General features: G+C 45.3%; 1 protein-coding gene across 2 annotated transcripts in view; it reads right to left on the bottom strand.

Annotated features, from left to right (window-relative positions):
* Positions 1 to 22,438, bottom strand: part of ccdc88c (coiled-coil and HOOK domain protein 88C) — a 64,321-nt gene extending 41,883 nt beyond the window's left edge. Inside the window, exons 1-4 of one of the 2 annotated variants that reach the window (XM_085392033.1) lie at positions 21,666 to 22,438; positions 19,177 to 19,289; positions 17,077 to 17,185; positions 6,033 to 6,102 (exon numbers count right to left, since the gene is read on the bottom strand). In XM_085392033.1, coding sequence (XP_085248159.1) covers positions 6,033 to 6,102; positions 17,077 to 17,185; positions 19,177 to 19,289; positions 21,666 to 21,725 — 352 coding nt within the window. In that variant the 5' untranslated portion in view covers positions 21,726 to 22,438. The remainder of the gene's footprint in view (positions 1 to 6,032; positions 6,103 to 17,076; positions 17,186 to 19,176; positions 19,290 to 21,665) is intronic. The other variant, XM_085392032.1, reaches the window with a different exon arrangement.
* Between the last annotated feature and the right edge of the window lie 5,273 nt (positions 22,439 to 27,711).

The following is a 27,711-nucleotide window of genomic DNA, read 5'->3' as shown; positions in this document are numbered from 1 at the left end:
CCTAATTTATCCGCGACACCTTAAAGGCCGGTCCGTGAAAATATTGTCGGGCATAAACTGTCCGTGGCGCAAAAAAGGTTGGAGACTGCTGATTAAGAGGACCCGAGGGAAGCTCGGAAAGCTAAGCAGAAGTTATTTGGAGAGTGACTGCCGTTGGTTGAAAAGAGAGTTTAAAAGAAAAAAACTTCAGTGGTGTTGCACACTATTTTATATTATTTTTTTAAAGTCATTGTTAACCCTTTAAAGCCGGTCAGAGCAGCATGCTCCGTTTTGCGTAACTATTTTTAAATCCCTGTAGAACCTGAACCGTGTAAGCTAGCGCAATAATTTGTTTTGCATATGAAACCGGAGGAGTTGTACTTACATCTGATGCCATCAGCTTGTCCTCGGTCACGGTTTCGTTCCACATATAGCTTTGCAAAAATTGCATAAAAAGCGCTTGCAGGAACAAAAACATAATATTCCAGAAACATGCTTTGCCGTTCCTATCAGCTGTTCGTAACACTTCCCACAGTGAAATGATGCACATGCTGTTTTCTTTGCAAATTTGCATCATAGGATTGTTTTTTGTTTTTCCTGCAGTAGTCGTGTGCTGCAGTGTGCATGTGCTGCTGAACTTGGGGAGCCGCTACAACGAGTCTTCAACCTCAGTCTGCGACTGGAGAGAGTGCCCGCCCTATGGAAGACATCCTGCATCGTCCCGGTCCCCAAAAAGAACCGGCCCAATGAGCTGAATGACTTCCGACCGGTGGCACTGATGTCACATCTTATGAAGACTCTAGAGCGGCTCTTCCTCAACCTCCTCCGACCACAGGTACAACATGCCCAGGACCCACTACAGTTTGCATACAAGGCGGGTGTCGGAGTGGAGGATGCCATCCTGTACCTCCTACACAGAGCCCACTCACACCTGGATGGGGGAAAAGGCACGGTCAGGATCCTGTTTCTTGACTTTTCCAGTGCCTTTAATACCATCCGGCCCTGTATGCTTCAGGAAAAACTGAACAGGATGGAGGTGGACCCCTGCCTGGTGGCTTGGATCTCCGACTACCTCACCGACAGACCACAGTACGTCAGGCTGAAGGACATCACGTCGGACACAGTGGTCAGCAGCACAGGAGCACCACAGGGAACTGTGCTGTCCCCTCTTCTCTTCACCCTGTACACCTCTGACTTCTGCTACAACTCTGAATTATGCCACATTCAGAAGTTTGCAGACGACACAGCCATCATGGGGTGTATCTGGGATGATCAGGAAGAGGAGTACAGAAGTCTGGTGAGGGACTTTGTCGCATGGAGTCACACAAACCACCTGCAACTCAACACCTCAAAGACTAAGGAACTGGTTGTGGACTTCGGGAGGTCTAGAGCAGGTCCACTGCCGGTTCAGATAGAGGAAGAGGAGGTGGAGGTGGTCAACAAGTACAAGTACCTCGGGCTGTGGGTGGACAATAAACTGGACTGGTCATGCAACACAGAGCACCTGTATAAAAAAATCCCAAAGCCGACTGTACTTTCTCAGGAGGCTGAGGTCTTTTAACATCTGCAGGAAGCTCCTGAGGATGTTTTACCAGTCGGTGGTTGCTGGAGTACTTTTCTATGCTGTGGTGTGCTGGGGGAGCAGCACAGCAAAGAAGGACTCATCCAGGCTGGAGAAACTGATCAGGAGGGCTAGCTCTGTGGTCGGCATGAAGCTGGACACTCTGGTGACAGTGGCAGAGAAAAGGACATTAAAGAAACTGATGGACATTATGAACAATGCTGGGCATCCTCTGCACACGGCCATTAACAACCAGAAGAGTCTGTTCAGTGACAGGTTGCTTCTCCCCAAGACAAGAACTAACAGACTTAAAAACTCCTTTGTCCCACACGCCATCAAACTGTTTAACTCCTCCCTGGAGGGGAGAGGGAGGGGAAACAGGAGGACAAAGGAGGGGGGAACAACTAAGCTGTAGTGCCTCTTCACTTCACTGTGCAATACCTTTAGTGCAATACTTTTGTAAATAGTCAACAGTGCAATAGACTCAATACTTGAAATGTGCAATTCACTTGTATTTTTATTTTTATTCCTATTTATTCTATTTATCCCCTTCGTATATTTTATTTATATTGTCTCTGTATTATATATATATATATATATATATATATATATATATATATATATATATATATATATATATATGTGTGTGTGTGTGTGTGTGTGTGTGTGTGTGTGTGTGTGTGTGTATTATATATATATATATATATATATATATATATATATATATAATATTCTGTAACTCTGTAACTTCTGTCGGTGCTGTGCTTTTTTGGAAATCGAATTTCCCAGAGGAACCCACCCGAGGGATTAATAAAGTTCTATCTAATCTAATCTAATCTAATCTAATCAGTATATAAAAATTGCTGTATCTCCAAAATAAAACTATGAAGACACTAAAAATAAATTTCCTGTTGTTGTAAACTATTTTTTGCAACTTTATTGTATTTAAAGTTTTGAGGGATAAGCCTCTTAAATTTCTCCAAGTAGAAATATATGTAAACAAAACAAAAGCGATTTTCAATTTTTTTTGTAGTTTATTGCACTTTTTTGCAATTTATGTAATTACTATGGACTTAATACATACATATTAGTAAAATATGGGCTATAACAGTTGTATTGATGTATAGCAACTTGAAATGCTCCCACAAATGGCACTACAGCATGTAAAAAAAATAATATAAGCTCTGGTGGACTTGGTTCTATAGTAGGTCTTAAAGGGTTAAATATAGGGCTGGGCCATATTATACCGTTCACGGTAATACCGGTATAATGTTAGGCAACGATAGGAAAATGAAATATCGCGATAGACTGGGAGTAAAACGCGCATGCGCAGTGCCTTTGTTTTCATACGCACATGGCCGATTGTTGAGTGAAACAGATGAACCAGAATTGGTTTGTAAAAATGGTGCAACTTCAGTGATGTGGAACTGATTTGGTGTTTGTCCGTCAGATACACGACAAAGCACATTTTTTTGCAGAACATGCAAGCGGCCGTCGTTATTGTCGTATTTGTCGGACTAAGATGCTCTTAAATCTGGGAGTAATCTGGGTCCTAAACTCCGTATGCTTCAGGTCAAACAACACTGCAGCATCACTGAGCGTTAAAAACTGTCTAAATTCTTTCATCTTTAATAAAACGATCAGCATTGCTGCTTTACCAGGTGTAACTATAAAGTTTAACTTCCAGGCATCCATGAAAACAAAAGTTATTACATTTAACGGAGTTAGAAGTTAGCAGGAAGCTAGCGGAAGTTAGCTCGCTAGTTTCACTAGTTACCTAAGCATGATATTGCATGTTCTGACTGAGAGATTTCTGAAAAAAATCAAACGTACAGCTCTGCTATCACTTCCAACATAAATGAAGACAGGAAACTAAACAGCAGTGACGTTTGTAGGGTTACTGAAGTTGGGCTAGCTAGTATATAATGATGTGCTATGTGATCGCTAGCGACACAGCTATGTTAGCATAACATAAACAGTGAAGCTGGAGGACGAACACTAACACTTTTCCACTTATAAAAGTTAACGTTAAGGTTCTTCATGGTTAGAGACAAATGCAATCGCATGGCAGGATGCTGTAAACGTACCAAACCTCAGTCAGGAGAACAACTGAGATAATCCATCCACAATACGAGGTTAGTCATTAATATACTGCAACATGGGAATAGAGCAGCTGCCAGAGAATTCAACATTAATGAATCAATGGTACAGAAGTGGAGGAAGCAAGAAGAATGAGTTTAATCAAGTTTGATTTATCTGACTGCTTTGTTTCGCTTAATGTGCCTTATAATCCCGTGCACCTTATGGTCCGAAAAATGCGTACTGCACACTGCAGTTTAATGTTGCAAAGCACCTCTTTTTAACCATATAACCATATTATACGTGGTTATGCTCAGGATATGTCAGCCCATTTCTACTGGAAATGCCTTTGGGTTAAACTTTCAGCAAGGAATTTGCATTTGCACTGTTACATTTTTATAAAGCTTTAATGTACATAAAAACCAGCTTCTTGTTTAAGTGAAAATAAATGGAAGGTTGTCTTTTTGCGCTAGTAATGTTGTGGAGTTGTATTTTGTCTCGCATCAATTATATCGTCAGTTATATCGTTATCGCAAATTTTCAAATATATATCGTGATAAATATTTTTGGCCATATCGCCCTGCTCTAGTTAAATAAATATCGTCAAATAATCGTGATCTCAATTTCAGTGAAAATAATCGTGATTATCATTTTTGCCATAATCAAGCAGCCCTACCGCCTGCTGCACCTGCGCAGATGAGATGGACTCGCGTGTTTTCTGATCCTAACTGGACTGACTGCAGTTTATCTTCACTGCGCTGGTCGGGCGCTTTGATCAGCGTGTGGAGTAGAGCTGGGCGATATAAGATTTTTTCATATCACGATATGTTTTTTTCATTTCAGGCGATAACGATATCTATCACGATATAAGCCAAATAACTATATTTGTAAGATTTAAATGTGCTGTTGCTCACAAGTAAAATGTGAAATAATCAGCAGCTTGTTTTGATTTAAATATTTATTTCCCATAATAAGTTCAACAGGGTAGATGTACTTAAGGAACATGAGACTTTTTCAGATAAATAAAGGCAAATATTGCAAACTACACAAAAGGCAGCCGCTAAAGCGTTTAAGTTTCAAAATAGAACAAACAAAACAGACTAAATTGTCAATTCCACTTAGAAATTATTAATTATAAAAATAAATCTTGGTTTGTTTTACAGAAGAACAGACAAAACTGACTAACTTTTGTCAATATCAAATAAACTGAGAACTAAAAGGAAATTCTCAATCTCTCCTTGTTGTATAGCTTAGCTTTTCAAACAGTTTTAACAGTTACTTTAGTCTGACAAAAGCCGAATGACGAATTAGCGCTTCCAGTCAGAGACTGAGGCTACGTCCACACGTACACGGGTATTTTTGAAAACGGAGATTTTCCGTTTTCATTTTAAAAAATAATCCCGTCCACACATAAAGACAGAAATGAAGGAAAACGCTGCTATGAACATGCCAAAGCAGCAGGTGGCGCTAGATTCCTAACCGTGCAGAAATGTTGGCCAATCAGAAGTCTAGAAGCCTCGGTGGGAAAAAGTAAACAAAGCTGGGGCATAGAAGCAGAACCGAGTCGTATGTGTGGAGGGACAGTAACTGTGTGTATATGTAAGCATTTAAACACTGCAGAGAGTAGAATTAACAGTAACAGTATTGTAGAAATTCATTTCACCGAAACAACGTGGCGCACAGTGTGATGTCAAAAAATGCGCACACCTTTGACGCTGTGTTTTCTCCGTTTTTCTAGTCCACACGTAAATGCAAAAACTGAGTTTTCAAAAATCTTCGTTTTCAGTGACCAAAAACGCCGTTTACGTGTGGAAGAAAGGTGCAAACGCATAGAAAAATCTGCGTTTTCAAAAATACCCGGGTACGTGTGGACGTAGCGCATGCACCAGTTTATTGTATTTCCAGACTTGCTTTCGGCACAATTTACAGTGCACGCTACTCTGTTTTTTGTCAGACTTGAAATAGCCGAAATACCTTCACACTACGGAACTTCTATGGCTCTTCCGTTCGACAATCTCTCCGGCATTGGAACCATCATCTGTTTTCTCTTCGGTAACCTTCGGTCACGCTCGGTTGATTTTTCTAGCCGCCACACTCGTGTCCTCCATTACCCGGGCGGCACGGTGGCTGGCTGCTTCCCAAACAAATACACATGTGCGGCTTGGCACTTGTGCTGTACGTAACAAGTCACGTGACGTGACGCTGCAGCTGTGATTGGTTCAGCTCTGCACTACGTAATTTGGATTGGCTGGTTTTTTTTTTTAAAGAGGACAAGAGCGGCGAGGTCTATCACGATAGTTTAATTTTTCTATCGAGAAAAAGTTATATCGCGATACATATCGTTATCGTTCTATCGCCCAGCTCTAGTGTGGAGGTACATTCACCTGTGGAGGTGTGTCGACGTAAGCGTTACCTGATATCGGGTCCTTGGCGATGCAGAGGATGTTGGGCAGCGGCATGACGATCAGCTGCTGCAGCGTGTCCTGTGACCGAGCGAAGAAGGAAAAGTGTCATTACAGTGACGATGATGACATCACATCAGGAAACAAAGCGTGCTTAGCAATGAGGCGTTCAATGATCCACGTTCAGACCTTTCACATGTTCCCACCGCCAAAATAAAGGTGTTAATATTTCTGCGTTTTATAAATATTAACATGCCAGTGAGTCCTGCAGAGGCTAATGTGTGATCCAGTGTGCCTAAGAGGACCAGCTTCATTCACAGGTACAAGCTTCAGTCACTCGGTTTGTGCTTCATGAAATCAGAAGAAACACACACCTGTGTGTGTGTGTGTGTGTGTGTGTGTGTGTGTGTGTGTGTGTGTGTAGTCAGCCAACAGGAAACACCCTGCTGCTGACAAAGTGTGTGTCAGGAAATAAAAAGCCCACGAGGAGGGAATGCTTTCCATTCCAGAACACTGTCCCACACACAGAGCAGAGGAGGTGGGCCTTCATCAGGTCAGAGGGGGGCTGAGAGGGAAACGTCCTGATCGGAGTGTTTACAGGAGGAGGGAAGTGGCTGTCAGCAGCAATCCATCCAAACCTGCCCGGTGTCTCACACACACACACACACACACACACACACACACGCACACACACACTCGTATTTATCCACAGCCTGGCACTGATGGCACAAAGCAGACCCCACCCTGCCATGTGACCCCAGCTCAGCGTGTGCGGGAACGTGTCAGAGCTGAGCCTAAAATCCACCAACGTTTCAGGAAAAGTGGAAAATTAAAGCCAAGTTTACAAAGTTTGAATCGTTTATCTCGATGCTCTGAGCCGTTTTCACGCCTGCAGCTCTGAAAGAAGGAACTGAGCATTTCCATGTTCACACGTCGGCCTGCAGCTGATACGTTGGTCCTGGTTCTGGTCCACAGATCCTAGACCAGAACCAGAACCTGCAGCTGTTGCAGAAGCACATGGAGGAGATGAAGTGCACGGGAAATTCAGAAAGGTTCCCGTGCCCCTGCAATCAGCTCCAACTTTGGTTTCAGTAAAGGAGACAATCGAGATGGTCTGCAGGTGGAGTCTGTCGATGCGCGGTGTGACGGGACAGCAGGCAGCTACAACAGAAGAAGAAGAAAACATGGCTGCCAGGCGCTCGACAGTACAGCATGGAGAGAGACAACATTTCCAGGAAGAAACCTCTTTAAAACAAATAAACAGCAGGTCACATGACTCCACATCTGTGGCAGAGACAGTCTGAGGTGTCTCTGAGCTTCCAGAGAAAAGTTCGTTCTTGTACTTTTGGTCAGGAATGTGCATCACTGATTAACGACATCATCACATGTAGCGTCGCTCGGGGTCAAGTTATGTTTGTTATCAGTGACCGGCCTGGTCAACGTCTGTGGCGAGACGGCACAGTACAGACAGGAAGTGTCTCAGTGACCTCCAAATTTAAGATCACTGTTTAAATCAACAGCTAGGACTTTGGGGTCACCAGGGGTCAGGGGGAGGTTTATCTGAGTTTGACGCACACCACAGGTAAGCTGAGCTGATAATGACCAGAGGTACAGTAGGTGTCTGCAGGACTGCATTTTACCATGAACACACACACACACAGTCAGCTGTGCTATAGCGTTGAGGTGCCTGCAGGTAATGTTACACTGGTCTGTACAGGTAACATGAGAGCCAACCAGGCTGCCTGCTCTCTCTCACACACACACTCTACAGCATGAATAAAACATGTGTCCTGGCCACCATCTGTCTGTCAGCAGCGTGAGCTTCTGTCTTTATCCTGAATGTGACAGACTCACCGACTCACCGACACACACACACACACACACACACACACACACACACACACACACACACACAAGTTTTCCTTTTGTCTGTTTTCATGAAGCTCAAGCTTACAAGTTACACCAGGAACAAATCTGCAAGTTAGTCGTGCTGGCTGATCCTACATCCAGCTCAAAGCATCGTCGCCGTTAAATACACAAATGAATAAAAACACAAACACAGCTTGGCTGCAGTCTGATTGAAGCGTTTCAGCCGTGAGAGTTTTAACTCGAATCACGATCTCGTCCCCAGCAGGATCTCTGAGATGAGATCGATGCTGCCGGCAGCACTGACCCATTTAACAGGCCTCAATCCTCGGCCCGCTGACACACTGGGCTCACGTTTCTAATCCCAGATCAATGAAACTGTGGCTGCCAATGAGAGAGCCGACTTCTCCCGGGCCGCCGGCGTCTGCGTTCCAACAAATTCTCACCAATTTAAAATGCGAAGTGCAGACCAGACTTCAATGAAACGTGCCAGCAGAGTCTGCGGGCTGACGTCAGGCCACAGACCTCAGCAGGACGGAAAAAGTGCTTGATGCAGCGGAAAATAAAAGCTCCACAAAGTGTCAGTGCTGCTGGAGCTGCAGAACAAGTTTACTACAGAAACTGAAGAAAGAAAACCACCATCAGACGCTGCAGCGCGACCGCAAAGACCGGGCGAAGCTCAGCGGAGCGTGAAGTTTAACCTCGAGGACAAAGGAGACCTCCTCAAACAAAACTCTGAGAGCGACAGTCGGTTTACAACAGTAACACAGCATCACAGCTCATTTCTAACGACGACCCGAAACTGTCTGCACACTCCTGTGAAGCTCAGAAGTCCGTTTCCTCAGGCTGTCATTTAAACGCAGCGTCACTATAAAATACTAAAATTAATCTGATTAATCTGACAGGAGAAAAAGAGGTAAAAATTAGTCTGATTAATTCGTTTGTTTCTCACCAGGAACAAATTAAATGCTTCAGCTTACGTCACTGAAACACTTTATGGCAGGGTTACTGTACGGAGGACCAAAACATACAGTTAAAAATAAATAATCAGCCCAAAAAACCTAAAATGCAGCCATTTAATACATCATCCATTATTTTTTATATATATATATATATATATATATATATATATATATATATATATGTATTAGGGGTGCAACGATACACAAAATTCACGGTTCGGTTCGGTTCGATACTTTGGTGTCACGGTTCGATATTTTTTCGATACAAAAAAATGTTCATGCATTTTTAATTTGTCATTTATTAAAATTATAAATATATATTTTAACTCAAAAGTACAGTTTTTAAATTTAACCCTAACCCTTGTGCGTGTTTTTTATTTTGACAGCGAATGCGCACCTGCAGACCACTTATGTGCAGCCCTGGTTATTTAGCTCGTCATATTGCAGCCACAGAAATTCTTTTGTCCATGAAACCATAAAGCTGCACTTTCTTTTTGCCTTATAGTCTGATTTGTCATAACTTCTCCGTTTTGTGGTAAGCTTTTCTTTGGCTGTCACTTCTTCACCCTGACCTGTCTTATTTGGCTCAGCAGAACTGAAATGCTTTTACACACGCACTCACATAAGCTCAGCGATTCTCTGCACGATCAACCTCTCACATGTTTAAGCTTGCTGCAGGAGATTTCACTTGTCATGTTTGCATAGTAAGCTAACGATTGATAAGACGATGTCAGAGGAATTGGTGCACAAATTATCATCACTCACAGATCAGTGCTGTCGCTCTCTATACACAGTTCGCACGATTGCAAAGTGAAAGCAAAAAAACAAGCGCAAATTCAAACGCGATTTCAATATGTCACATATTGACAGTGGCTCACCGATGCCAATGACATAATTACCCAGCTACATTTCTGAAAGAATGCAAAAGCATTGACATATATTTTTCCTACAATAGCCCGACGGGCAGGGAAGAGATAGATTTTGGTAGCCCGACTGAAAAAATCGCTAGCTCCGGGACGTCGGGCTAGCGATATTGCAAGCCCTGTATCTGATTGAGGAATCACTCATCTTTGGAAAAGAGAGTTTATTACAGAGAAATGTCTCTTTCCAAAATAAAAGCTATACTATCCGCTTCTTCTGGGCTATATTCTCAGCAGCATAAGGAGAATCATGTGCTAACAGCTGTCTAAATGACTCGGCTAAAGTTAGTAGCATGCTTGCTTTTTTTTGTCTGCTTCCACTTGTCTTTGCACTAGGATGATGTCGGCGTAAATGTGCAGTCATATTCGTTGTGTTCCCACTAGTGCTTTCAGGTTAATCTCGTTGAAATGACCTTAACGCCACAACAGGCAAATCTCCGTTAACGAGCTACCGCCGATCGCTCCGTGCATGGGGCTAGACGGCCAACACGTTAACGAGCTAACTGCGCTAACACACTAGTTCACACCAATGTAATTGAGCATTGCATGGCACATCCAACATACTGTTTTACTTTAGTCCATGACTCGCTTACCTTCAGGGTCATACGTCACATGAAAACCAAAATAATTCCAAACGCCAGATCTGAATGAGGTTCAATTTGCTTGTTGCAAGCAGAGCTTAACTTCTGTCTCGCTAGCTTGCCCTGCGCTCTTCCTTCTGACTATGCTGTCTGTGTTGAGCGCTCAGTGGATCTGCGCTCGACAGTGCAGCCTAGGCGGAGTAGTCGAACACAGATTCACTGAGCGCTCAACACAGACAGCATCGTCAGAAGGAAAGTTGATAAAATAAATTACAAATGTTGTATTGTTCGATACATATGCGTACCGAACCGAAAGCACTGTATCGAACGGTTCAATATCGATACGAATATCGTTGCACCCCTTATATATATATATATATATATATATATATATATATATATATATATATATATATATATATAGTGATATTATTCTGTTATTATATGTTACCTTATACATGTAATCAAAATAGTTGAATTATGTTAACTGCTGTAGATCATATTATACCCTTTAATATAGAGTGTGTGATTAGTATGTAGTTTTAGTTTGCATTATACTTCTGACTTAAAAGAGTGTGAAAATCATTCGATCTATTGGTTTGACCTGTATTACTCAACACTGTTGAATGTATTACATTGTTTCTTGACATGTTTTACTGCTGAATCATGAAGAGAATGTTGTGTGCAGAGGACCTTGTCCAGATAATAGAAGAAACAGACCACATTCCTTTGGTGAAGAGCAGAAAGACAGAGAGCCGAGGTCATAAATTAGGCGCTGTAACAGAGAAAGAATGTGATGTTTGGTCTTTTACGACCAGGTGGGGGCCACTAGAGAGTATAAAAAGCTGTGTAACCCGTCACTATTTTGAGACTTGCTGTGACCCTCTGCAGGCAGCTCTCCCCATCATGATGGTCCTTATGCTCATAACTGTTGAATTGTATGGAAATAAATGATTGTTGATTGAGCATTTATACACCGAGTATTGTCCCTCCTTCAGCCCAAAGATTCAAAGAATTGGGAGATTTCAACAATATATACACACACACACACACACACACACACACACACACACACACACACACACACACACAAATTATTTATTTCATTAAATTTAACATTTTTTCTTTTTCCATTTAAATGTAGTTTTCTTTTATTTATAAGTTTATTCTTTGAGCTCATGACACGCTTCGAGTGACGCCCATCATTTGCATAGTGAAACAGAAAAATAACGAGCAAATGTAAAAAGAAAACACAGTGAGAAGACACACACACACACACACACACACACTCCGTGTCCTCGTTCAGCCACTGCTGCTCTGACACAGGTAAACCTCACCTGAGACAAACGCACAAACACAAGATAGATAAAAGCAATAGAAAAAACTGTTGAAAAAAGTTTATACATAATAAAAAACGAGTAAAAAAATAACAAGTTTCATAAAGAACCTTAAAATATTAGTAATAATATTTCTTATATTTGATAGATTTATTCAAAAACAAGTTTTTCAAAATTAAATTAAAAATACTGCATAAATGATTAAATTAAACATAAATATCATTTTAAAATAAAATATTTACATTTTTTTATATTTACTGGAATCTTTGTTCACTTACTGAGTTTTTAACTTTTAGCATTTTTGTTTAATTTTAAACTCATGATTTTTAAGTTGGCAGTTTTGGTCCTCCATACTCGCTGGAGGTAAACAAAGAAAAAAGCGACTTTTGTTTGTTTTCACACGTTAACGTGAGCAGTGTCTCTCACCAGATGACAGTCTGAGAAAACACAAACACACAAATTACCAAAACACATACAGCGCGCACTCAAAAGTAGACAACAATCAGAAACTGCCCTCTGGTTACCCTGCAGCCTGACCTTACACACACACACACACACACACACACACACACACACACACACACACACACACACACACACACACAGCATGCTCAGACACTTTGTCAGTGTTTTATTGTTACTGTCAGGAAAAGCTGTGTGTGTGTGTGTGTGTGTGTGTGTGTGTGTGTGTATAAAGTAGGGCAGAGGATATGGAGTTCCAAACATGCCAGACTGTAGGCTGAGGCCTTTGTTCTGGAGTTCCCACGGTAACCGAGGAGGGTAAAGTGAGAGGGGAGGAGGGGGAGGAGGGCTGCTTGCGTTACTGCAGAAGAATTAAAACTTCTGCCACCGCAGCCTCACACTTCAGAGGCGTCACGCTCTGCCACCGGCTGTTTACAGGTCGTGACCTTTGAAACTAGGCTGAGGGCCAAACTTAGGATGGACTCTGACCTCAGACCACGTAAAACATTAATAAAGCCGATGTGATCACATCGCACACAGGAAACTCCACAGCAGCACAAACACAGTCCAGAGGTTCAGTTAGCAGCTACCTGTCAGAGGCCACGCCCCTAACAATGCAGGTGAGTTACAGAAACGCGCTCTCCTGTACATAATAAACAGTTTGTGTACATGTTTCTCATAAAAACAGAGCAGAGCTGATTCAGCTCCTGATCAGGTGATTGATCCCTGTGATCGGTTCCTCCTTTTCACAGACACTAGCTGCATTCACAGTGTTGATTCTGATGCTGGAAATTATTTTGAGCCAGAAGGAGATGAAGATGATCCTGGTCTGTGGATGCAGGTAAAAGGAGACCTTTCATGTGCTCCCACTCGCTCTGAGCACACACCTCTCCCACAGGCTGATACGAGGCTTTAAACTTTACCCAGAATGCACTTTGTGAGGTTTCCTGTAGCGAATGATCAGAAACAGATCAAAGATCAGGCAGCAGCTGCTTTCTACTCTACGTCACAGACATCAAACTGCTACAGGTGACCCAGGCGACCCAGGCTCTGGGACAGACGAGCCAGCCTTTAGTCTGCATGTTTCAGCCCTCAGAAACTCAGAGATCTGCTGAACACACAAGGCCTCGTGAAATGAAGTTAGAGCACATTATATAGATCAGCTGACTGCGAGGAGGTCACCTGTACATAAATGACCTCTCAGGATGAGAGGACCTTTAACCTTTGAACCAGTTTCAGACACAAAGAGTCGTCTTTGTAATTTCACTGATTCATTTTTTATTGATAAACAGATCAATAACTGTGGACACAGTCAGGCAGAGAACCAGCAAAGACACAACAGAGCTCCAGATATCAGCTTACTGAGCCACACACACACACACACACACACACACACACACGACTCAGCAGGCCAGTCTGCATCTGCTGGGACTTCATCTAATTAGGACAAAGCCGACGCCCAGCTCCGCACGAACAGCTGGAGGTGTGTGCGCGTGTGTGTTTGTGTGTCCGTGTGCTGCAGCTGATCCTGCTCTCTAAAGCTTGTTGACTTCATATTATCATCCGAGGAGTGTTTGTGCTCAGATTTTTAAAAGATGTTTGAAAAGACAGCAGATTAACTCTGTCCTGCCCAAAGACACACACACAGACACACACAGACACAGACATGCACACACGCACGCACACACGCACACACAGACACACACGCACGAGCACACACACCAAACTGTTTTTATAGGATTGGATTCATTCATCATTATTTTGTCGTGTTTTTGTGGGTTTCGTTTCATTTACTCAGTAAATGTTCTGTTTTTCTTCCTTCAGCTGTTTAAAGGGAACAGAAATCGTATGACAGCTTTGAAGTGTCTCAGGCCTCGTTTATTAGCCTGGACCCAAAGACCAGCAGATGACCGTGGCCACACCTCCATCGCTGCTTTCTCCTTACAGGAAGTAGAACTGCTGAGGTCACAAAGAGCGCACAGATCCAGACACAACTTCATAAACGGTCCAATTAGCACAAAGTTAAAAATGAAATCCATCTCAGAATAAAAGTAAAGTGTCTGTCGGGGGTGTGGCCTCTTCGTGGTCATTCCCTATTCAAACACCAAAACTTTATTAAAACTCATTAAAGTCCATTGACCTCCATCTGAAACACTTCCTGTGGACAGATAGAGGTCGCACAGCACGATCACTGCAAACATCAGCTCATCCTAAACACCCATTAGCATCTAAGACCGGCCAGAGACCCAGACCGGACCCAGACCCTTCAAACAGCACCTGCAGCCGCTGCAGGAGGGCATCATCGATGGGACACTTCACTGTATGTGGAGCCTCCCATACCTCCGTGTGTGTCACACAGAACGATGGAAGCTGATCCTCAGTAAGCTTGGCTGTATGAAAACGAGGAGCTCTGATCGCTCAGTCGCAGCTGTAAATGGTAAATGGCCATATATAGCGCTTTACTAGTCCCCAAGGACCCCAAAGCGCTTCACATATCCAGTCATCCACCCATTCACTCACATCCACACACTGGTTATGGCAGCTACATTGTAGCCACAGCTGCCCTGACAGAGGTGAGGCTGCCGGACACTGGCGCCACCGGGCCCTCTGACCACCACCAGTAGGCAACGGGTGAAGTGTCTTGCCCAAGGACACAACGACTGAGACTGTCCAAGCCGGGGCTCGAACCAGCAACCTTCTGATTACAAGACGAACACCCAACTCTTGAGCCACGATCGCAGCTGTTTCACAAACCGCCTCTTTGTGTTCAGCCAGCTGCTAAAGATAGACCAACAGTAACGTTTCCATCAGCAGCTTCAGTCTGAAAAAGGACAAACAGGGGCGCCGTCACCCGCAGACCTGCAGGTCACAGCCGGAGACATCAGCGTATGCAGATGATGCATGTGTGCTCATGACAAACTCCCAACAATCAGTTCCAGCTGTATTATATTTAACACTGGAGGACCTGAAACCTGACTGTTACCTAGCAGAGGCTTTCTGGCTCAGAGCTTTCAGGACCTGACAGCACTTCCTGCTCCTTTCTTTAGGATGCCCCGGGGCAGACCCTGGGTCAGCTGGAGAGATCTCTCTGCTGGTTTGGGAACACCGTGGTCCCTCCACAGGAGCCAAAAGAGGTTTGGAGCCTGTAGGATGCAAACGTGTCTGCTGCTTCCTGGCAGAAGTTATTTTAGCAGGTCTGCAGTCACACAGGTGCTTCCACTTCCTGTGATGAGCCACGGGATGAACGAGCCACGAAGGCCAGGAATCAAATCATTACAGACCTGCTGCAGTCGCTTATTCTGCATTGTTTTCATAGGCGAGCAACTGAAGGCCTCATGCACACACAGACACACACAGACAACAATCCTCTGTAATAAAAGCAGAAACTCAAAAATTAGGGATGGGTACCGGTGTCCGGTGCCATGATGGCACCGGTTCTGACATAAACTGTAGTAACCAGACCGAAAAGCAGCGCACATTTCGGTGCTTTATTTCGGTGCTTTTTTTTTCCTGAGCTGTGATACACTTCTAGCCAATCATTTTACGTTTCCGAGGATAGTAGGCGGGTCCAGGTACGTACGTTCTTTTAGAGCAGAGCTACAGATTAAAAATGTCCAAGGCGAAGCGGTCAAAAGTCTGGCTGTACTTCACAGCAAAATATGCAAACTCAGCAGCCTGCAACAAGTGCTTTAAGCTGATACTGTGCAAAGGAGGTAACTCCTCAAATCCGATGAAACACCTGGCGACGCATAGCGGTTTTTTAAAAAGCCGAGAAATGCGCCGTATTTGATAGCTTGCTGCGAGACCTCACACCGAGCGCATCTACTGCGGGTGGGTTGCCTCTTATCGGACCCGGAGTTAGCAACATCCCCCAAAAACACGAAGAGGAGAGTCCTGGCCCCTAGCCCTGCCAGTGTAGCAGAAATGATGACGGATGATGATGGCAGCAGCAGCCGTTCTTCTCTGCGCGAGTAGCTTAATGTTGTTCGGGTGCAATTTAAGTTGAGTAGGCTAACCACGTTATTACATTAATGCATGTAAGGTGAACTAGCAAACATCATCATAGCTACATGCAGCTGTCTTCTTGTTTGATGGCAGATGCTCCCTTCACCCTGGCCAAAAAGGCTAAAATGACCAAAGAAAAAGTGGAAAACAGTTAAACATGAGAGGTTTAGGACAAAGTTTGTGTTTTTTCCATTGTTTAAGCACTGCTTCCAGCCAAGAGTGATACCATATATGCCCCACAGCTGCAGAAAAGGCTAATATTGTTATCTTTTTACAAAAAAACCAGCTGAACGTGAGAGGTTTTTGGACCAATTTTGTGTTCTCCATTCTTTAAGCACCGGTTTGAGCACCGGCACCGTTTCAAAAGTACCGATTTGGCACCGGTATCGGATAAAACCTAAACGATACCCATCCCTATCAAAAATAAACTTCAGTTTCAACAATGTTAACAGCTCTCGGAAAAAATACAGTCACATAATCCAGACGACACACAGGAAGTGTGTGTGCGTGTGAGTGTGTGTGTGTGCAAGAATGCATGCAGGATGTGAAGCTGTTCAGCCAAATCAGCTCCATCTGAGCTGCTTATCTCTGATTTATAGAAAACACACAAACATGCACGCAGGGCTGTACTTCACACACACACACACACACACACACACACACACACACACACACACACACACACACACACACACACACACACACACACACACACCGTGTACTCGTTCAGCCACTGCTGCTCTGACACAGGTAAACCTCACCTGTCAGTCTCCCACAGCATGCACACCGATGAAGCAGTGCTGAAAGGTCAACACTCTAAACGCACTTCCTGCATCACTTCCTGCTGGGACTCTGTGTGTGTGTGTGTGTGTGTGTGTGTGTGTGTGTGTGTGTGTGTGTGTGTGTGTGTGTGTGTGTGTACCTGGTAGTACGTCCTGATGTGTCTGGTGAGGACTGTCAGGTTGTGAAGGCGCAGCGACACATCATTGTTCACGTTCTTGTTCAGCCTCTGATTGGTGGGGCTCGGGTCGCTATGGAGACAAATAAACACACCAGAGGAGCGCTGAGGCTGACGTTTGTGGCTGTTTGGGACAAAGATCATCTCACACACACACACAAGTTTCGGGTAACCATGGCGCAGGCATTTCCCTGCACGGAGCCTGATTAGCATGTGAATAGGGGGCGTGTCCCGCTGTCCATCCGTCTGACCTCCTGTCGCTGTCATCGTGTCAGTGTGACGCGTGAAGATGGCCGGTCTCACAGCGCAGCGAGGACTTCACATGTGATTATTCATTAAACCCTCACAGAGAATCAGGTGTAACTGATTAAACGCAGATTTAAATGTCGTGTTTCAGTCACTCAGACGGAGCGTTCTGCAGGGGTCTCTGTCCCACCCACTGTCTCTCTCTCTGTCAGGTGGCAGACACCTTAAAAGAAGTTTAAGGTCACATCTCACTCAGCCGTCCAATCAGAGTGCAGCAGAGGGGGGACAAACACTTCTCCGACCAACTGTCACATGAGGAGGTGGCTCTCTGCAGAATGCTCCAAACATGCTGTTTATCACAGCTTTTACACTCTTAGATCTGGATGATGTCACAAGGAGGGCCTAACTGCCCCACCCACCTGCTGGCAGCTAATCAGAAGAACATGTTGTTAAAGAGGGAGGGGCTAAAAGAGCTTGATTCTGACAGAGGATGTGGTGAGAGGCTGTGAGGGCCACTATCAGATAAAGGAGGATTATTCTGAGCGGTGAGTCATGCAAAGCTGCTCTGACAGAGTCAGAGAATAAAAACGAGGAGCTGGAAGCGAGCAGCGCCGATCCACGCTGACACGTTCGGGGTATAAACGAAGAGGGGAACGAGCTTCTTTCATAACTGAAGCTCCGACCTCACTGACTCCGGCGTCTCTCAGCAGCTCGCTCTGAACCGTGAGCTCATTTTTTCCACGACATTAAACCATCTCCACTTCGACTCTCAGCCGGCTCCGCAGAACTCGTTAAACTAGCTGCAGGTTTCTGTGGAGAACTCAGTGATTTAACAGCCGACGGCTCCTCCGACTCTCTAACGTCTCCTTTCATACTCCTCACTGCTCCTCTGTAACCCAGTTTCCCATGAAGCCCCGACCGCCCCCCCTCGGCCCAGCCGACCCTCGCCGTGGAGAACAATAGTGCGATTATCGTTATTCCTGAGGACAATAACTGACAACAATAACTAACATGAACATGTGGTGTGATCGGGTCAGGGGGGCGTCCCACACAGAGGATTATCAGCACATGAAGGATGAGTCTGCTGCTGTTTTCTTTTTAATTTCAATAAATCCCAGAAACACAAACCAGTAAACCCAGTAACCAGCCCCACAAACAGAAGTGTCAGAAGTGAGCTGGGCTCGTCTGAAAGAGTGTGTGCAGCCGTGCTGTCTCTCCTTCCAGTCACGGCTGCAATCAGCTCCTGCAGCTGCTGTCAATAAGCGAACTTTAACCACAACTTCAGCCTGTCAGGGTTTTCTAACGAGTGGATCAGCCTGCATGAGCGCCTCGGCTGGTGACGGCTGCAGTGACAGTACGAGTCACTGAGGCGTGCTGAGGCACTGCACCTGCTCTCTGATCGATGCTTCTACTCTTCCTCCTGAATGTCCACAGCCTACAAGCCTCTGCCCATCACACACGGCTCGGTCTAATTCCTGGACCTCAGTCTAGTTAACCTGATCTGTGCTCTGAGGCTGCAGACGACGACAACTCTGTGAAGCGCTTCAGCGGCGAGCAGCACATCTGGCTGTGAAGTCTGAACCTGAAACTCAGGATGTGGTTGCACAAATACACTCGCACAGACACACACAGGAAACACAGGATTACCTCTCTTACCCCCTTATGTACTCACACACACACGCACAGACACACGCATCCAAACACACACACACACACACACACACACACACACACACACACACACACAGGCAAAAACCACCAGAAACACTTGGCAGTTTTGACTGACTCATGCAAATGAACGCGCTCGCTGCCACCTACATGTGTGTCATGATCTTGTGCAGGAAGACGCCGTCCACCAGCTCCATGAACATGCTGAGTCGCTCGTCTGAGCTGGCGCCGTCACCTGACCCCAGCGGGCCCAGCGTCCGCACCTGAGGACAGAATCAGAACATCAACTGTCTGCAGCTTTAAAAGATCTCACATTTAAAAACCAAACTATGAGAAACACAGAGGTGAGTTTGAAATAAACTCAACACCTGTCTGAGTTTAAGAGCTCAAACTTTGCTCCCTTTTATGCTTTTCTGGCTCATTTAAAGGAGCCGTTCCACCAGCACCAAAACAAGTCAAGTAACAAGGAATAAAAAATAAAATATTTCCCATTTTCCATGTTTGAACCACCTGGGCACATCTGGGCAGGCAGCTTCCCGAGTGCTGCCGCTGCTCTCAGGCTGCCTGTCATCTTTACATCATCATCATCATCCTCAGCTGTAATCTAAACACCGGGCTGAAGGATGGCAGTTTGGCATCTCTGCTCCTCTGTGAATCTCCACCTTTCTGTGGTGGAGATGTGGGGTATGTGTGTGGGGGGAGGGGCCTCTGAAACCAGCTCCATGGTCATAAAAGCCTCTGACTGTGAGGAAATCGTTTCACTTTTAATGAGGAGAACAGCTCGGACACGGAGAATGAAAAACACAAATGTCATAATTAGACTCGTTATTGGATGTGACCATGTGACTCAGTGAGCAGGAAGTGGAGGCTGGCGGGGTTTAGGTCATATCTACAGAGCCGAGCTCTCCGCCTGGGCCCGAGGAGATGCCTGGTGATTCGGGCGTCCCGAGCAGGTGACGTGCGCTTTGTTCTCCTGGAGTCTCTTATGATCACGTTGGTACTAAACAGCAGTTTGTTCTCTTCTTCTCCAGTTTGAGACATTCTTATGCCTGCAGCCAGGCTGAGCAGGGTCAAAGGTCACGGTGCTGTGACACATTAAACAGTGGCTCTAATGTCACAGACCTCAGCTGCAGAGGCGGCTCAGGGTCTAAATGACAGCGTGCAGACTCACAGAGACAAGCCGGCGTGAATGAGTGGATTCCATGTTTTTTTAAGCATTACTCACTCGAGTAATGGCGAGGAACGCCCTGCACGCACTCACTGAGGCTCTGCTGGAAGCCAAACCACAGTCCCACCGTGTCACCTCCTGATCAGAGTTTCCGCCCACGGGACAATGGTTGGCTGAGCCGACAGCTCAACAGGAAGCGCCACAGATAGTAGCGGCTGACAGCTCCGCTGGCCGTCCCAGCCTCTGACCTGCCTCCAAAAAGCTTCAGAGATGATTCCAGTCCAAACATCTGGAGCCTTCAGAGGAACATCATCACCACGGCGATAAAATCACCATGAACCGGGGGTTTTTTGGGACTACATTAAGTAGTCCAACTTAAATTTGCCTCTGCTTTAAGAATGTTCTGGGATAGCAGGAGCAAACGCTTTAGTGTTAACGACACCCCGCAGCTCCTGAAACATCCAACACAGGAAATGATCGACCAATCGAGTTTTTACACGTGATTGGCTGTAAGAAGACCCTCCCACAGAGGCATCAGTGCACGTGCAGGGATCACTGGGGCATCTGCGAGGGCTGAAGCACATCTGCAGTTTCTGCTGTCATCCAGATGTTTCCATTTCTCCATCACTGACCTGAGAACAGCCCAAACCATCACCGCTGAAACATCTGGAGCTTCATGAAGCCGCGAAGGATTTCCGACAGTCAGTCTGGGTCCACCGGACTGTTCCTGCTTCCCTGTGACCTCATTTCCTGTTGACCCGCCGGCTCAGCCAACCATTGTGCCCGTCTGTGCTGGACAGAAACTCTGATCAGGAAGTGACACAGGGACACTTTCACCGACACATCCAAGGGTTCCTGCAGAGTCTGAATCCGCTGCTCATGCAGGGAAAACTGGCTGATGGGCCGACACCAGGCCAGCCAGCGGGCTTCTTCACATCCACGAACTGCAGCTGTACATCGATCCACCTGAACCCTGCAAGAACCCCTGGTCCAGGTCCAGCTCTGGGTCCTGTTCCTGGTCTCAACCCTGATCACGATCCTGGCTCTGTTCCTGGTTTCAATCCTGGTCCTGGTCCACGCGCACATCTGCTCCGTCTGTGCGGATTCTCAGAGATGCTGAGTGCTTGGCTTGTGCTCTGTGTGTTTCTGTTAAAGGTGTGATGAGGTGAGCTCAGGTGAAACATCCGGAAGCTTCTCCTGGTCTCTGCAGCTCCTTCAGGAACTCAAACCACCCCTGAAGCTCAGACTGACCGGAAGTCCTTCAAACTCTTTCCGATTAAAATGTGCTCTGGAAAACAGTGCGTGAACTTTTCTGTGTAACACCTGGAAAGTCCCACAATCACGAACCAGAAGCTCCGCCAACCGCTCACTCCCCAAAATCAATGTGTGTGTGTGTATGTGTGATACACCTGACGTGTGCAGCGCGTGGGCACCAAAACTCACAGCTGTGTGTGTGCGCGCGTGCACTCACCCACACCACCAGGGGGGACTCCATGAACGCGCCTAGCAGCTCGGAGAGGGTGACGTCCATGGCTCTGCTCGGTCATCAATACTCCGATCGATCGGCAGGTATCCGCGGCGGGCACGCGGGAGGTCTCCACAGCGGGCAGAACAAAGCGCCGCGAGGCATCGACCCTCCCCGCCACCAGCGCGAGCTCCCTCTCTCTTTCTTTTCCTCACTATTGTCTCGCGACGAAGAGCCGGTCCGAGCCACACGAACGGAAACGGAACCAAAAAAGTACTGGGAGAGCCTCTGCGCGCGCTCCCGTCGGTCCCGGCTCGGTTCTGTTAGCTCAGCGCGTGAACGAGCAGTTTTTTTCCGCTGAAGGTAAAAACACAGACCCTAACTTCGCAGGACAGTTGATCGTGTTGCCAGGGAGACACCACTGGGACCGTAAAGTGGAGAAACCGCCGTGAAGTTTGAAGAAAGAAAGTAAAGTGAGTGAAAAAGAGCCGAAAAAGGCGGGACGAAGGAAAAACGCGAAGCGGAGGCACACAGAAAAGTTTCCGCTGCTCGCAGCACCTTCACCGTGTTTCTCCTCCACAGCGCTCCATCAACCTGACCCACAGACGCCACACGCACGAGCACAGACCGACGGACCCGCCGGCCAATCAGCGCTCACTACAAACTCTGCTCCCGCCTCTTTTCAGGAAATCTGCCAATAACAGACCATCGTATTTACTCTTTGATTCGGTCTGTTGGTGACGTTAGACAAAGAGTTCAGACAGAACAAGATGGAGACCGCCCCGAGGAGGGAAATGTATGGAGGACACAAACTGCCAATAATGGACAAATTAAAATGCCTTAAAAATCAAATACAGACATCGTAATCAAATCACAACACGTGACATGAGCCCTGTTAATTTACCTATTTATTACAATTATAATTTACATTTACAAATCATTTTGTGTTTATTTGTGTGGGCCCGTCTATGAACTCTGAACTTCATTCTTTGTGTCAGGTGGATTCAGGTGAGCTGATTGGCTGGGCCATCCCAGCAGCTTTATTTTGTGTCTCTGAAAGCAGCTGAGAGTTTCACGGCTGTGTTTGGTCATCGTCTCGTTTCTTCATCATCCCGGCAGACGGCAGCAGATTTAACGTCTCGAGCTTCCTTCGCTTACACGAAGCTTCACGGTGCCGTACACTGACAAACAGTGTATCACCCCAAAAACACCAACAGGGAGGTTTGGTGTCAAATGTCCCACCAGAGGAGAAAACGCTCTAGACCATGTTTACTCCAACATCAAGCATGCATATAGAGCCATATGGAAAAGATATCTTATAAAGTTTGTATCTGTCTTGTATGAAACTTGTATGAAAAGCATACAAGAGTGAAAACACATATAAGATCCCTTGAAAAATTATATAATGAAACTTGTATGTTTTGGATACTTACTAAAACAATATATGAAAGTAATGAGAAAGTGGCCACTTTCATGAGTAAATCATATATGTTTTTACTATTTCTTTTCCATATGAGGAGCCATACCCCTCCCCCACCTCGGTCAGTCCGACCACCTCTCCTTCCTGCTCTCCCCAGCCTACACCCCCCTCATGCGCAGTGCCCACCACAAAGACGGTTACGACCTGGCCTGAAAAAGCTCTCTCCAAACTACAGGACTGCTTCACAGAGACAGACTGGGACATATTTGAACACCAGGACCTAGAAACTTTCACAGGATCAGTACTGGACTACATCAAGTTCTCTACTGCAAACGTGACTGTGGACAAAAGCATTCAGGTTTTCCCAAACCAAAAACCCTGGATGACCAGCGAGGTCCGCTCACTCCTCAAAGCCCGCGATGCCGCCTTCAGGTCAGGTGACAGAGCTCTGTACAGGGCTGCTCGAGCTGACCTGAAAAGGGGGATTAAAAAAGCCAAGACAGACCTCAAAAGAAACATCGAGTCCCAGCTGTCCAGCAACAACACACAGGAGGTGTGGCAGGGAATGCAAGACATCATCAACCACAGAGGCTGTGAAAGCAGAAAATCTGAGTGTGCAGCTGGCAGAGGAAATAAACAGCTTCTTCGCCCGCTTTGAAACATCACAACAGCAACACTCATCTGCTTCAGCCCTGCTCCCATCCTCACCCTCACCTGGTTCCTGCACCGCTCCACTCACTGTAACAGAGCACGATGTCAGACGTGTGCTTCTAGCAGTGAACCCCAGGAAGGCGGCCGGTCCAGACGGAGAAGGTGCTAAAAGCGTGTGGCCACCAGCTTACCGTCATCTTCACCAGAATCTTCAACCTCTCACTGGATCAGGCAGCCATCCCATCCTGTCTAAAATCAGCCACAATCATCCCAGTGCCAAAGACGTCTCCCATCTCCAGCCTGAATGATTACCGCCCTGTGGCCCTCACACCGGTAATCATGAAATGCTTTGAGAGACTAGTCCTTCAGCACATCAAGGATTACCTCCCCCCAGAATTCGACCCCCGCCAGTTTGCATACCGCGCAAACAGATCCACAGAAGACGCCATCGCCACAGCCCTCCACACTGTGCTGAGTCACCTAGAGCAGCGGCAGAGCTACGTCCGAATGCTCTTCGTGGACTACAGCTCAGCCTTCAATCATCCCGGACATCCTCATCACCAAACTGGTCACTCTTGGCCTCCCTCCTCTCACATGTGCCTGGATAAAGGACTTTCTTACAAACCGGCCCCAGACTGTAAGACTCGGCCCTCATCTCTCCTCCACCCGCATACTGAGCACCGGCTCCCCACAGAGCTGTGTGCTGAGCCCCCTCTTGTATTCTCTCTACACCCACGACTGCAGCTCGACCCACAACAACACTCTCATCATCAAGTTTGCTGATGACACCACGGTAGTCGGACTCATCTCAAAGGGAGACGAGGCAGACTACAGAGAGGAAGTCCCGAAGCTGGCAGCCTGGTGTTCAGAAAACAACCTGACACTGAACACTAAGAAAACCAAAGAGCTCATTGTTGACTTCAGGAGGCACAGCACCGACTTGGCCCCCCTTTACATCAAGGGGGAGTGTGTGGAGAGGGTCCCCACCTTCCGGTTCCTTGGTGTCCTCAGGAGTAGGTGCATCAGCACAAAGACCCACAGACTCAAAAACAGTTTCTTCCCCAAAGCTACAACCACCCTGAACTCACACATGCACCGATAACACAGCCCCTCCCCACACACACACTTTTTTTTTAAACTGGCCTGTATATTTGTACATTTTATATATATATATCTTTTCCCTCTGTTAATACTATCCATGTAGTCCTGCAGAACTGTGCCCCCCCAGCATGTTTTCACTGAGTAGGAGATGCTCTGTATCTCATTGTACAGCTGTATAGTGACAATAAAGGCATTCTATTCTATTCTATTCTATTGTGAGGAGCACCTGATGGTTTACAATGAAATGATGATGAACTGTGGCCCGACAGTCTCACTGGAAGCTTCAGCATGTTTTAAATAAAGTTTGAAGGTCTGGAGAGAGCTCACGGTTTCACCATCACGAGATGTTTCTGTGTCACACGCTGGTGATGAAGCACCTTTCTGAGGCCATCAGGTGGGACTGAACCAGCTGATGCTAATCTGCACCGAGCAGCAGGACTGTGGCGCCCCCTAAAGGAAGGCAAGAGTGAGGATAGAATTTCTTCAGGATGATTTTTTTTATTGTTTTTTATTTAAATCGATTCTTTTGTGATCTGAATGTTTGTGTTCATAATCAATGAAGATCCTGAGCTGCTGTTTGAAAGACTGATTTTATTTATTTAAAATTTGTAAATACTCGCCGTCCTGTTTGTAATGAGTTTAACGCAGGTTTTCTCCTGAAACGACCTCACGTGGTGAGCAGCAGGGAATCCTCTCGCTGCGCCTGCGCACTCTCTGATTTTACTTACAGGTTTGAAGGATCAAAGCAACGGAGCCGCAGTGGCGCACGCGCTGTGACGTTTTTATGCCTGAAACTTTCATAAACACGTCAGCGTGCTTCAGTCTGACGTCACTGCGCTTGTCATCAGTTTATCTCGTTATACCTGTGGAGGGAGGAGGGGCGGGTCACACCTGTGGTCCTGCACCCCAGTTTTCTCTCTTTGTGTGTGCTTTTATTCTGAAAGGAAACCTGAGCTCACGGCTTCACACGAACACCGGAAGTCCATCAGACACGCTCACACCGTGTGGGAACAGCTCCACCCTGTGGCGCACTCACGCTACTACACGTCACAGAGCGCAACGCTGTACGGCTGCGCAGAAAATCCCGCTTCTTTCTGAACGCTCCTTTATTTATATTCCACTGTGGTCTCTACTGTGGATCTTTATTTTATTCATTTCATGTTTTAGTTCTATTTCATTTGCCATTTTTTATTTTAATTGGGTTTTTTTTACTGTTCTAATTTTATGTTTTCTATTTTTCTTATTCAATTAATTTACTTTTGCATATTTTTGACTTAATTAGTCATATCTAATTAAGATATCTTTTCATTTTTAGTCTGTTTATTTTTATTTACTTGTTCGAGTGTGAATTTTCGCCACTTTTGTTCATTTTGTATATATTTTATTTTTATTTAGTCTTCTATTTTATTTTCCATTTTTATCTTTCAGTTTTATTTACTGGTTCTTATTATTTCTTGATTTCAACCTGCTGAGATATACTTTTATTTTGGAGGGTGGCCCGGTGTCCTCTGATTTTGACTTTCTCTTCTTTTCCTCTCTTCCAGAGTTAACTTCAAGTCTGAGTCTTTTTTTTTACATCTTGTTCACAAGTTTTACCATATTTAGTGAGACTCATGAATGTTGTAATTGTTTTAGTGGAGAAGAAGAGAGAAAAAGAAACATTAAGGATAAATAAGTAAAATTAAATTAATCATCTACAAAGTGCAGTAGAAGTACAGCAGGATTGTTTAACCACTAGGGGGCGATAAGAGACTACAGCGCGAGCTCGAACCTCATGCAGGCTCCTACAGTTTTCATTGCTTTTCGGTTTTGTGATGAACACATTGAATGTACTGTTTGAATTAATGTGTTATATTTAAATCTTAAATGTGTTAAATGTGTACAGTTTAGATCACCTTTAGCATATACACTCGTGAGAACAGGTTTCCCTACATAACGAGTCTTATTTCTCCACAGGAAGGTAAAGAGCATCATTACAGTTTTTTCTCCACATGCAGACACAGAGCTGCTATTGTTCATGGTGAGATTGCCTCTGCTTTGGTGAGCAGAACTCTTCCTCTTAAGGAGAGATCTCTCTGAGGATAGGTTCCAGATTTAAGGATGTCCTTCTTTGCTGATCCTTCGTAATTATTATTCAACATCATTTAACTTGTATATTACAAATAGCTGTACTGGAACATTCCTTCCATAAGTTCACGGTCGTTAATATTCAGATGTAAGTCATTCATTCATCAGTAAAACAGGACCATCAGGCAGCTGAGTGATGATCAGATTTCTGTCCAGCAGTGAGACACATATGAGATCTGATGTGGTCTGCTAAGAGTTGGACGAATGGTAAAAAGAGGTACAGAGAAGCAGGCCATCCTTGTCTGACACCGTTAGTGTCACTGAGCTGTTTCTGTAGAGTCTCTGTGGATGAACAAAAGCCAAGTTTATGTAAGGACTGTAAAATGAACTGGTGTTTATAAAGATCTACAAATAACATGAATCCACTGTCATCAAAAAGTTGACAGCAGTCTAAAACGTCCAGCACTGACCTGATACTGTGGGTTATTTGTCTGTTAGCCATAAAACCTGATTGTGTTCATTATGAGGGAAATCCGTTTTGAGCCTCTTTGCTGAAATTAGAGCTAAAGTCTTATAATCCTTATTGAGCAGGCAAATAGGCGCCAATTATCTGGAAGTAAACTGTCTTTATTGGGTTTGGGAATGAGAGTGGGCGGGCCCTGAGTCATAGTGGGGGGAAGACTTCCCTCATCAAGACTTTGCTCAAAAATAGGCCCAGCTCAGCAGCAAAAACCTTAGAAAACTCTTCAGTTAGACCGTCCATTCCTGCTGATTTGTTATTTTTGAGAAGATTAATAGTGCTCAGCACCTGCG

Source organism: Rhamphochromis longiceps, linkage group LG19, assembly GCF_057381845.1.
Source record: "Rhamphochromis longiceps isolate RC_006_pf linkage group LG19, R_longiceps_female_GT1.1, whole genome shotgun sequence".
Lineage (NCBI taxonomy): Eukaryota > Metazoa > Chordata > Actinopteri > Cichliformes > Cichlidae > Rhamphochromis > Rhamphochromis longiceps.
Note: the sequence above shows the minus strand (reverse complement) of the source record. Positions and strands in the feature narration are given on the sequence as shown.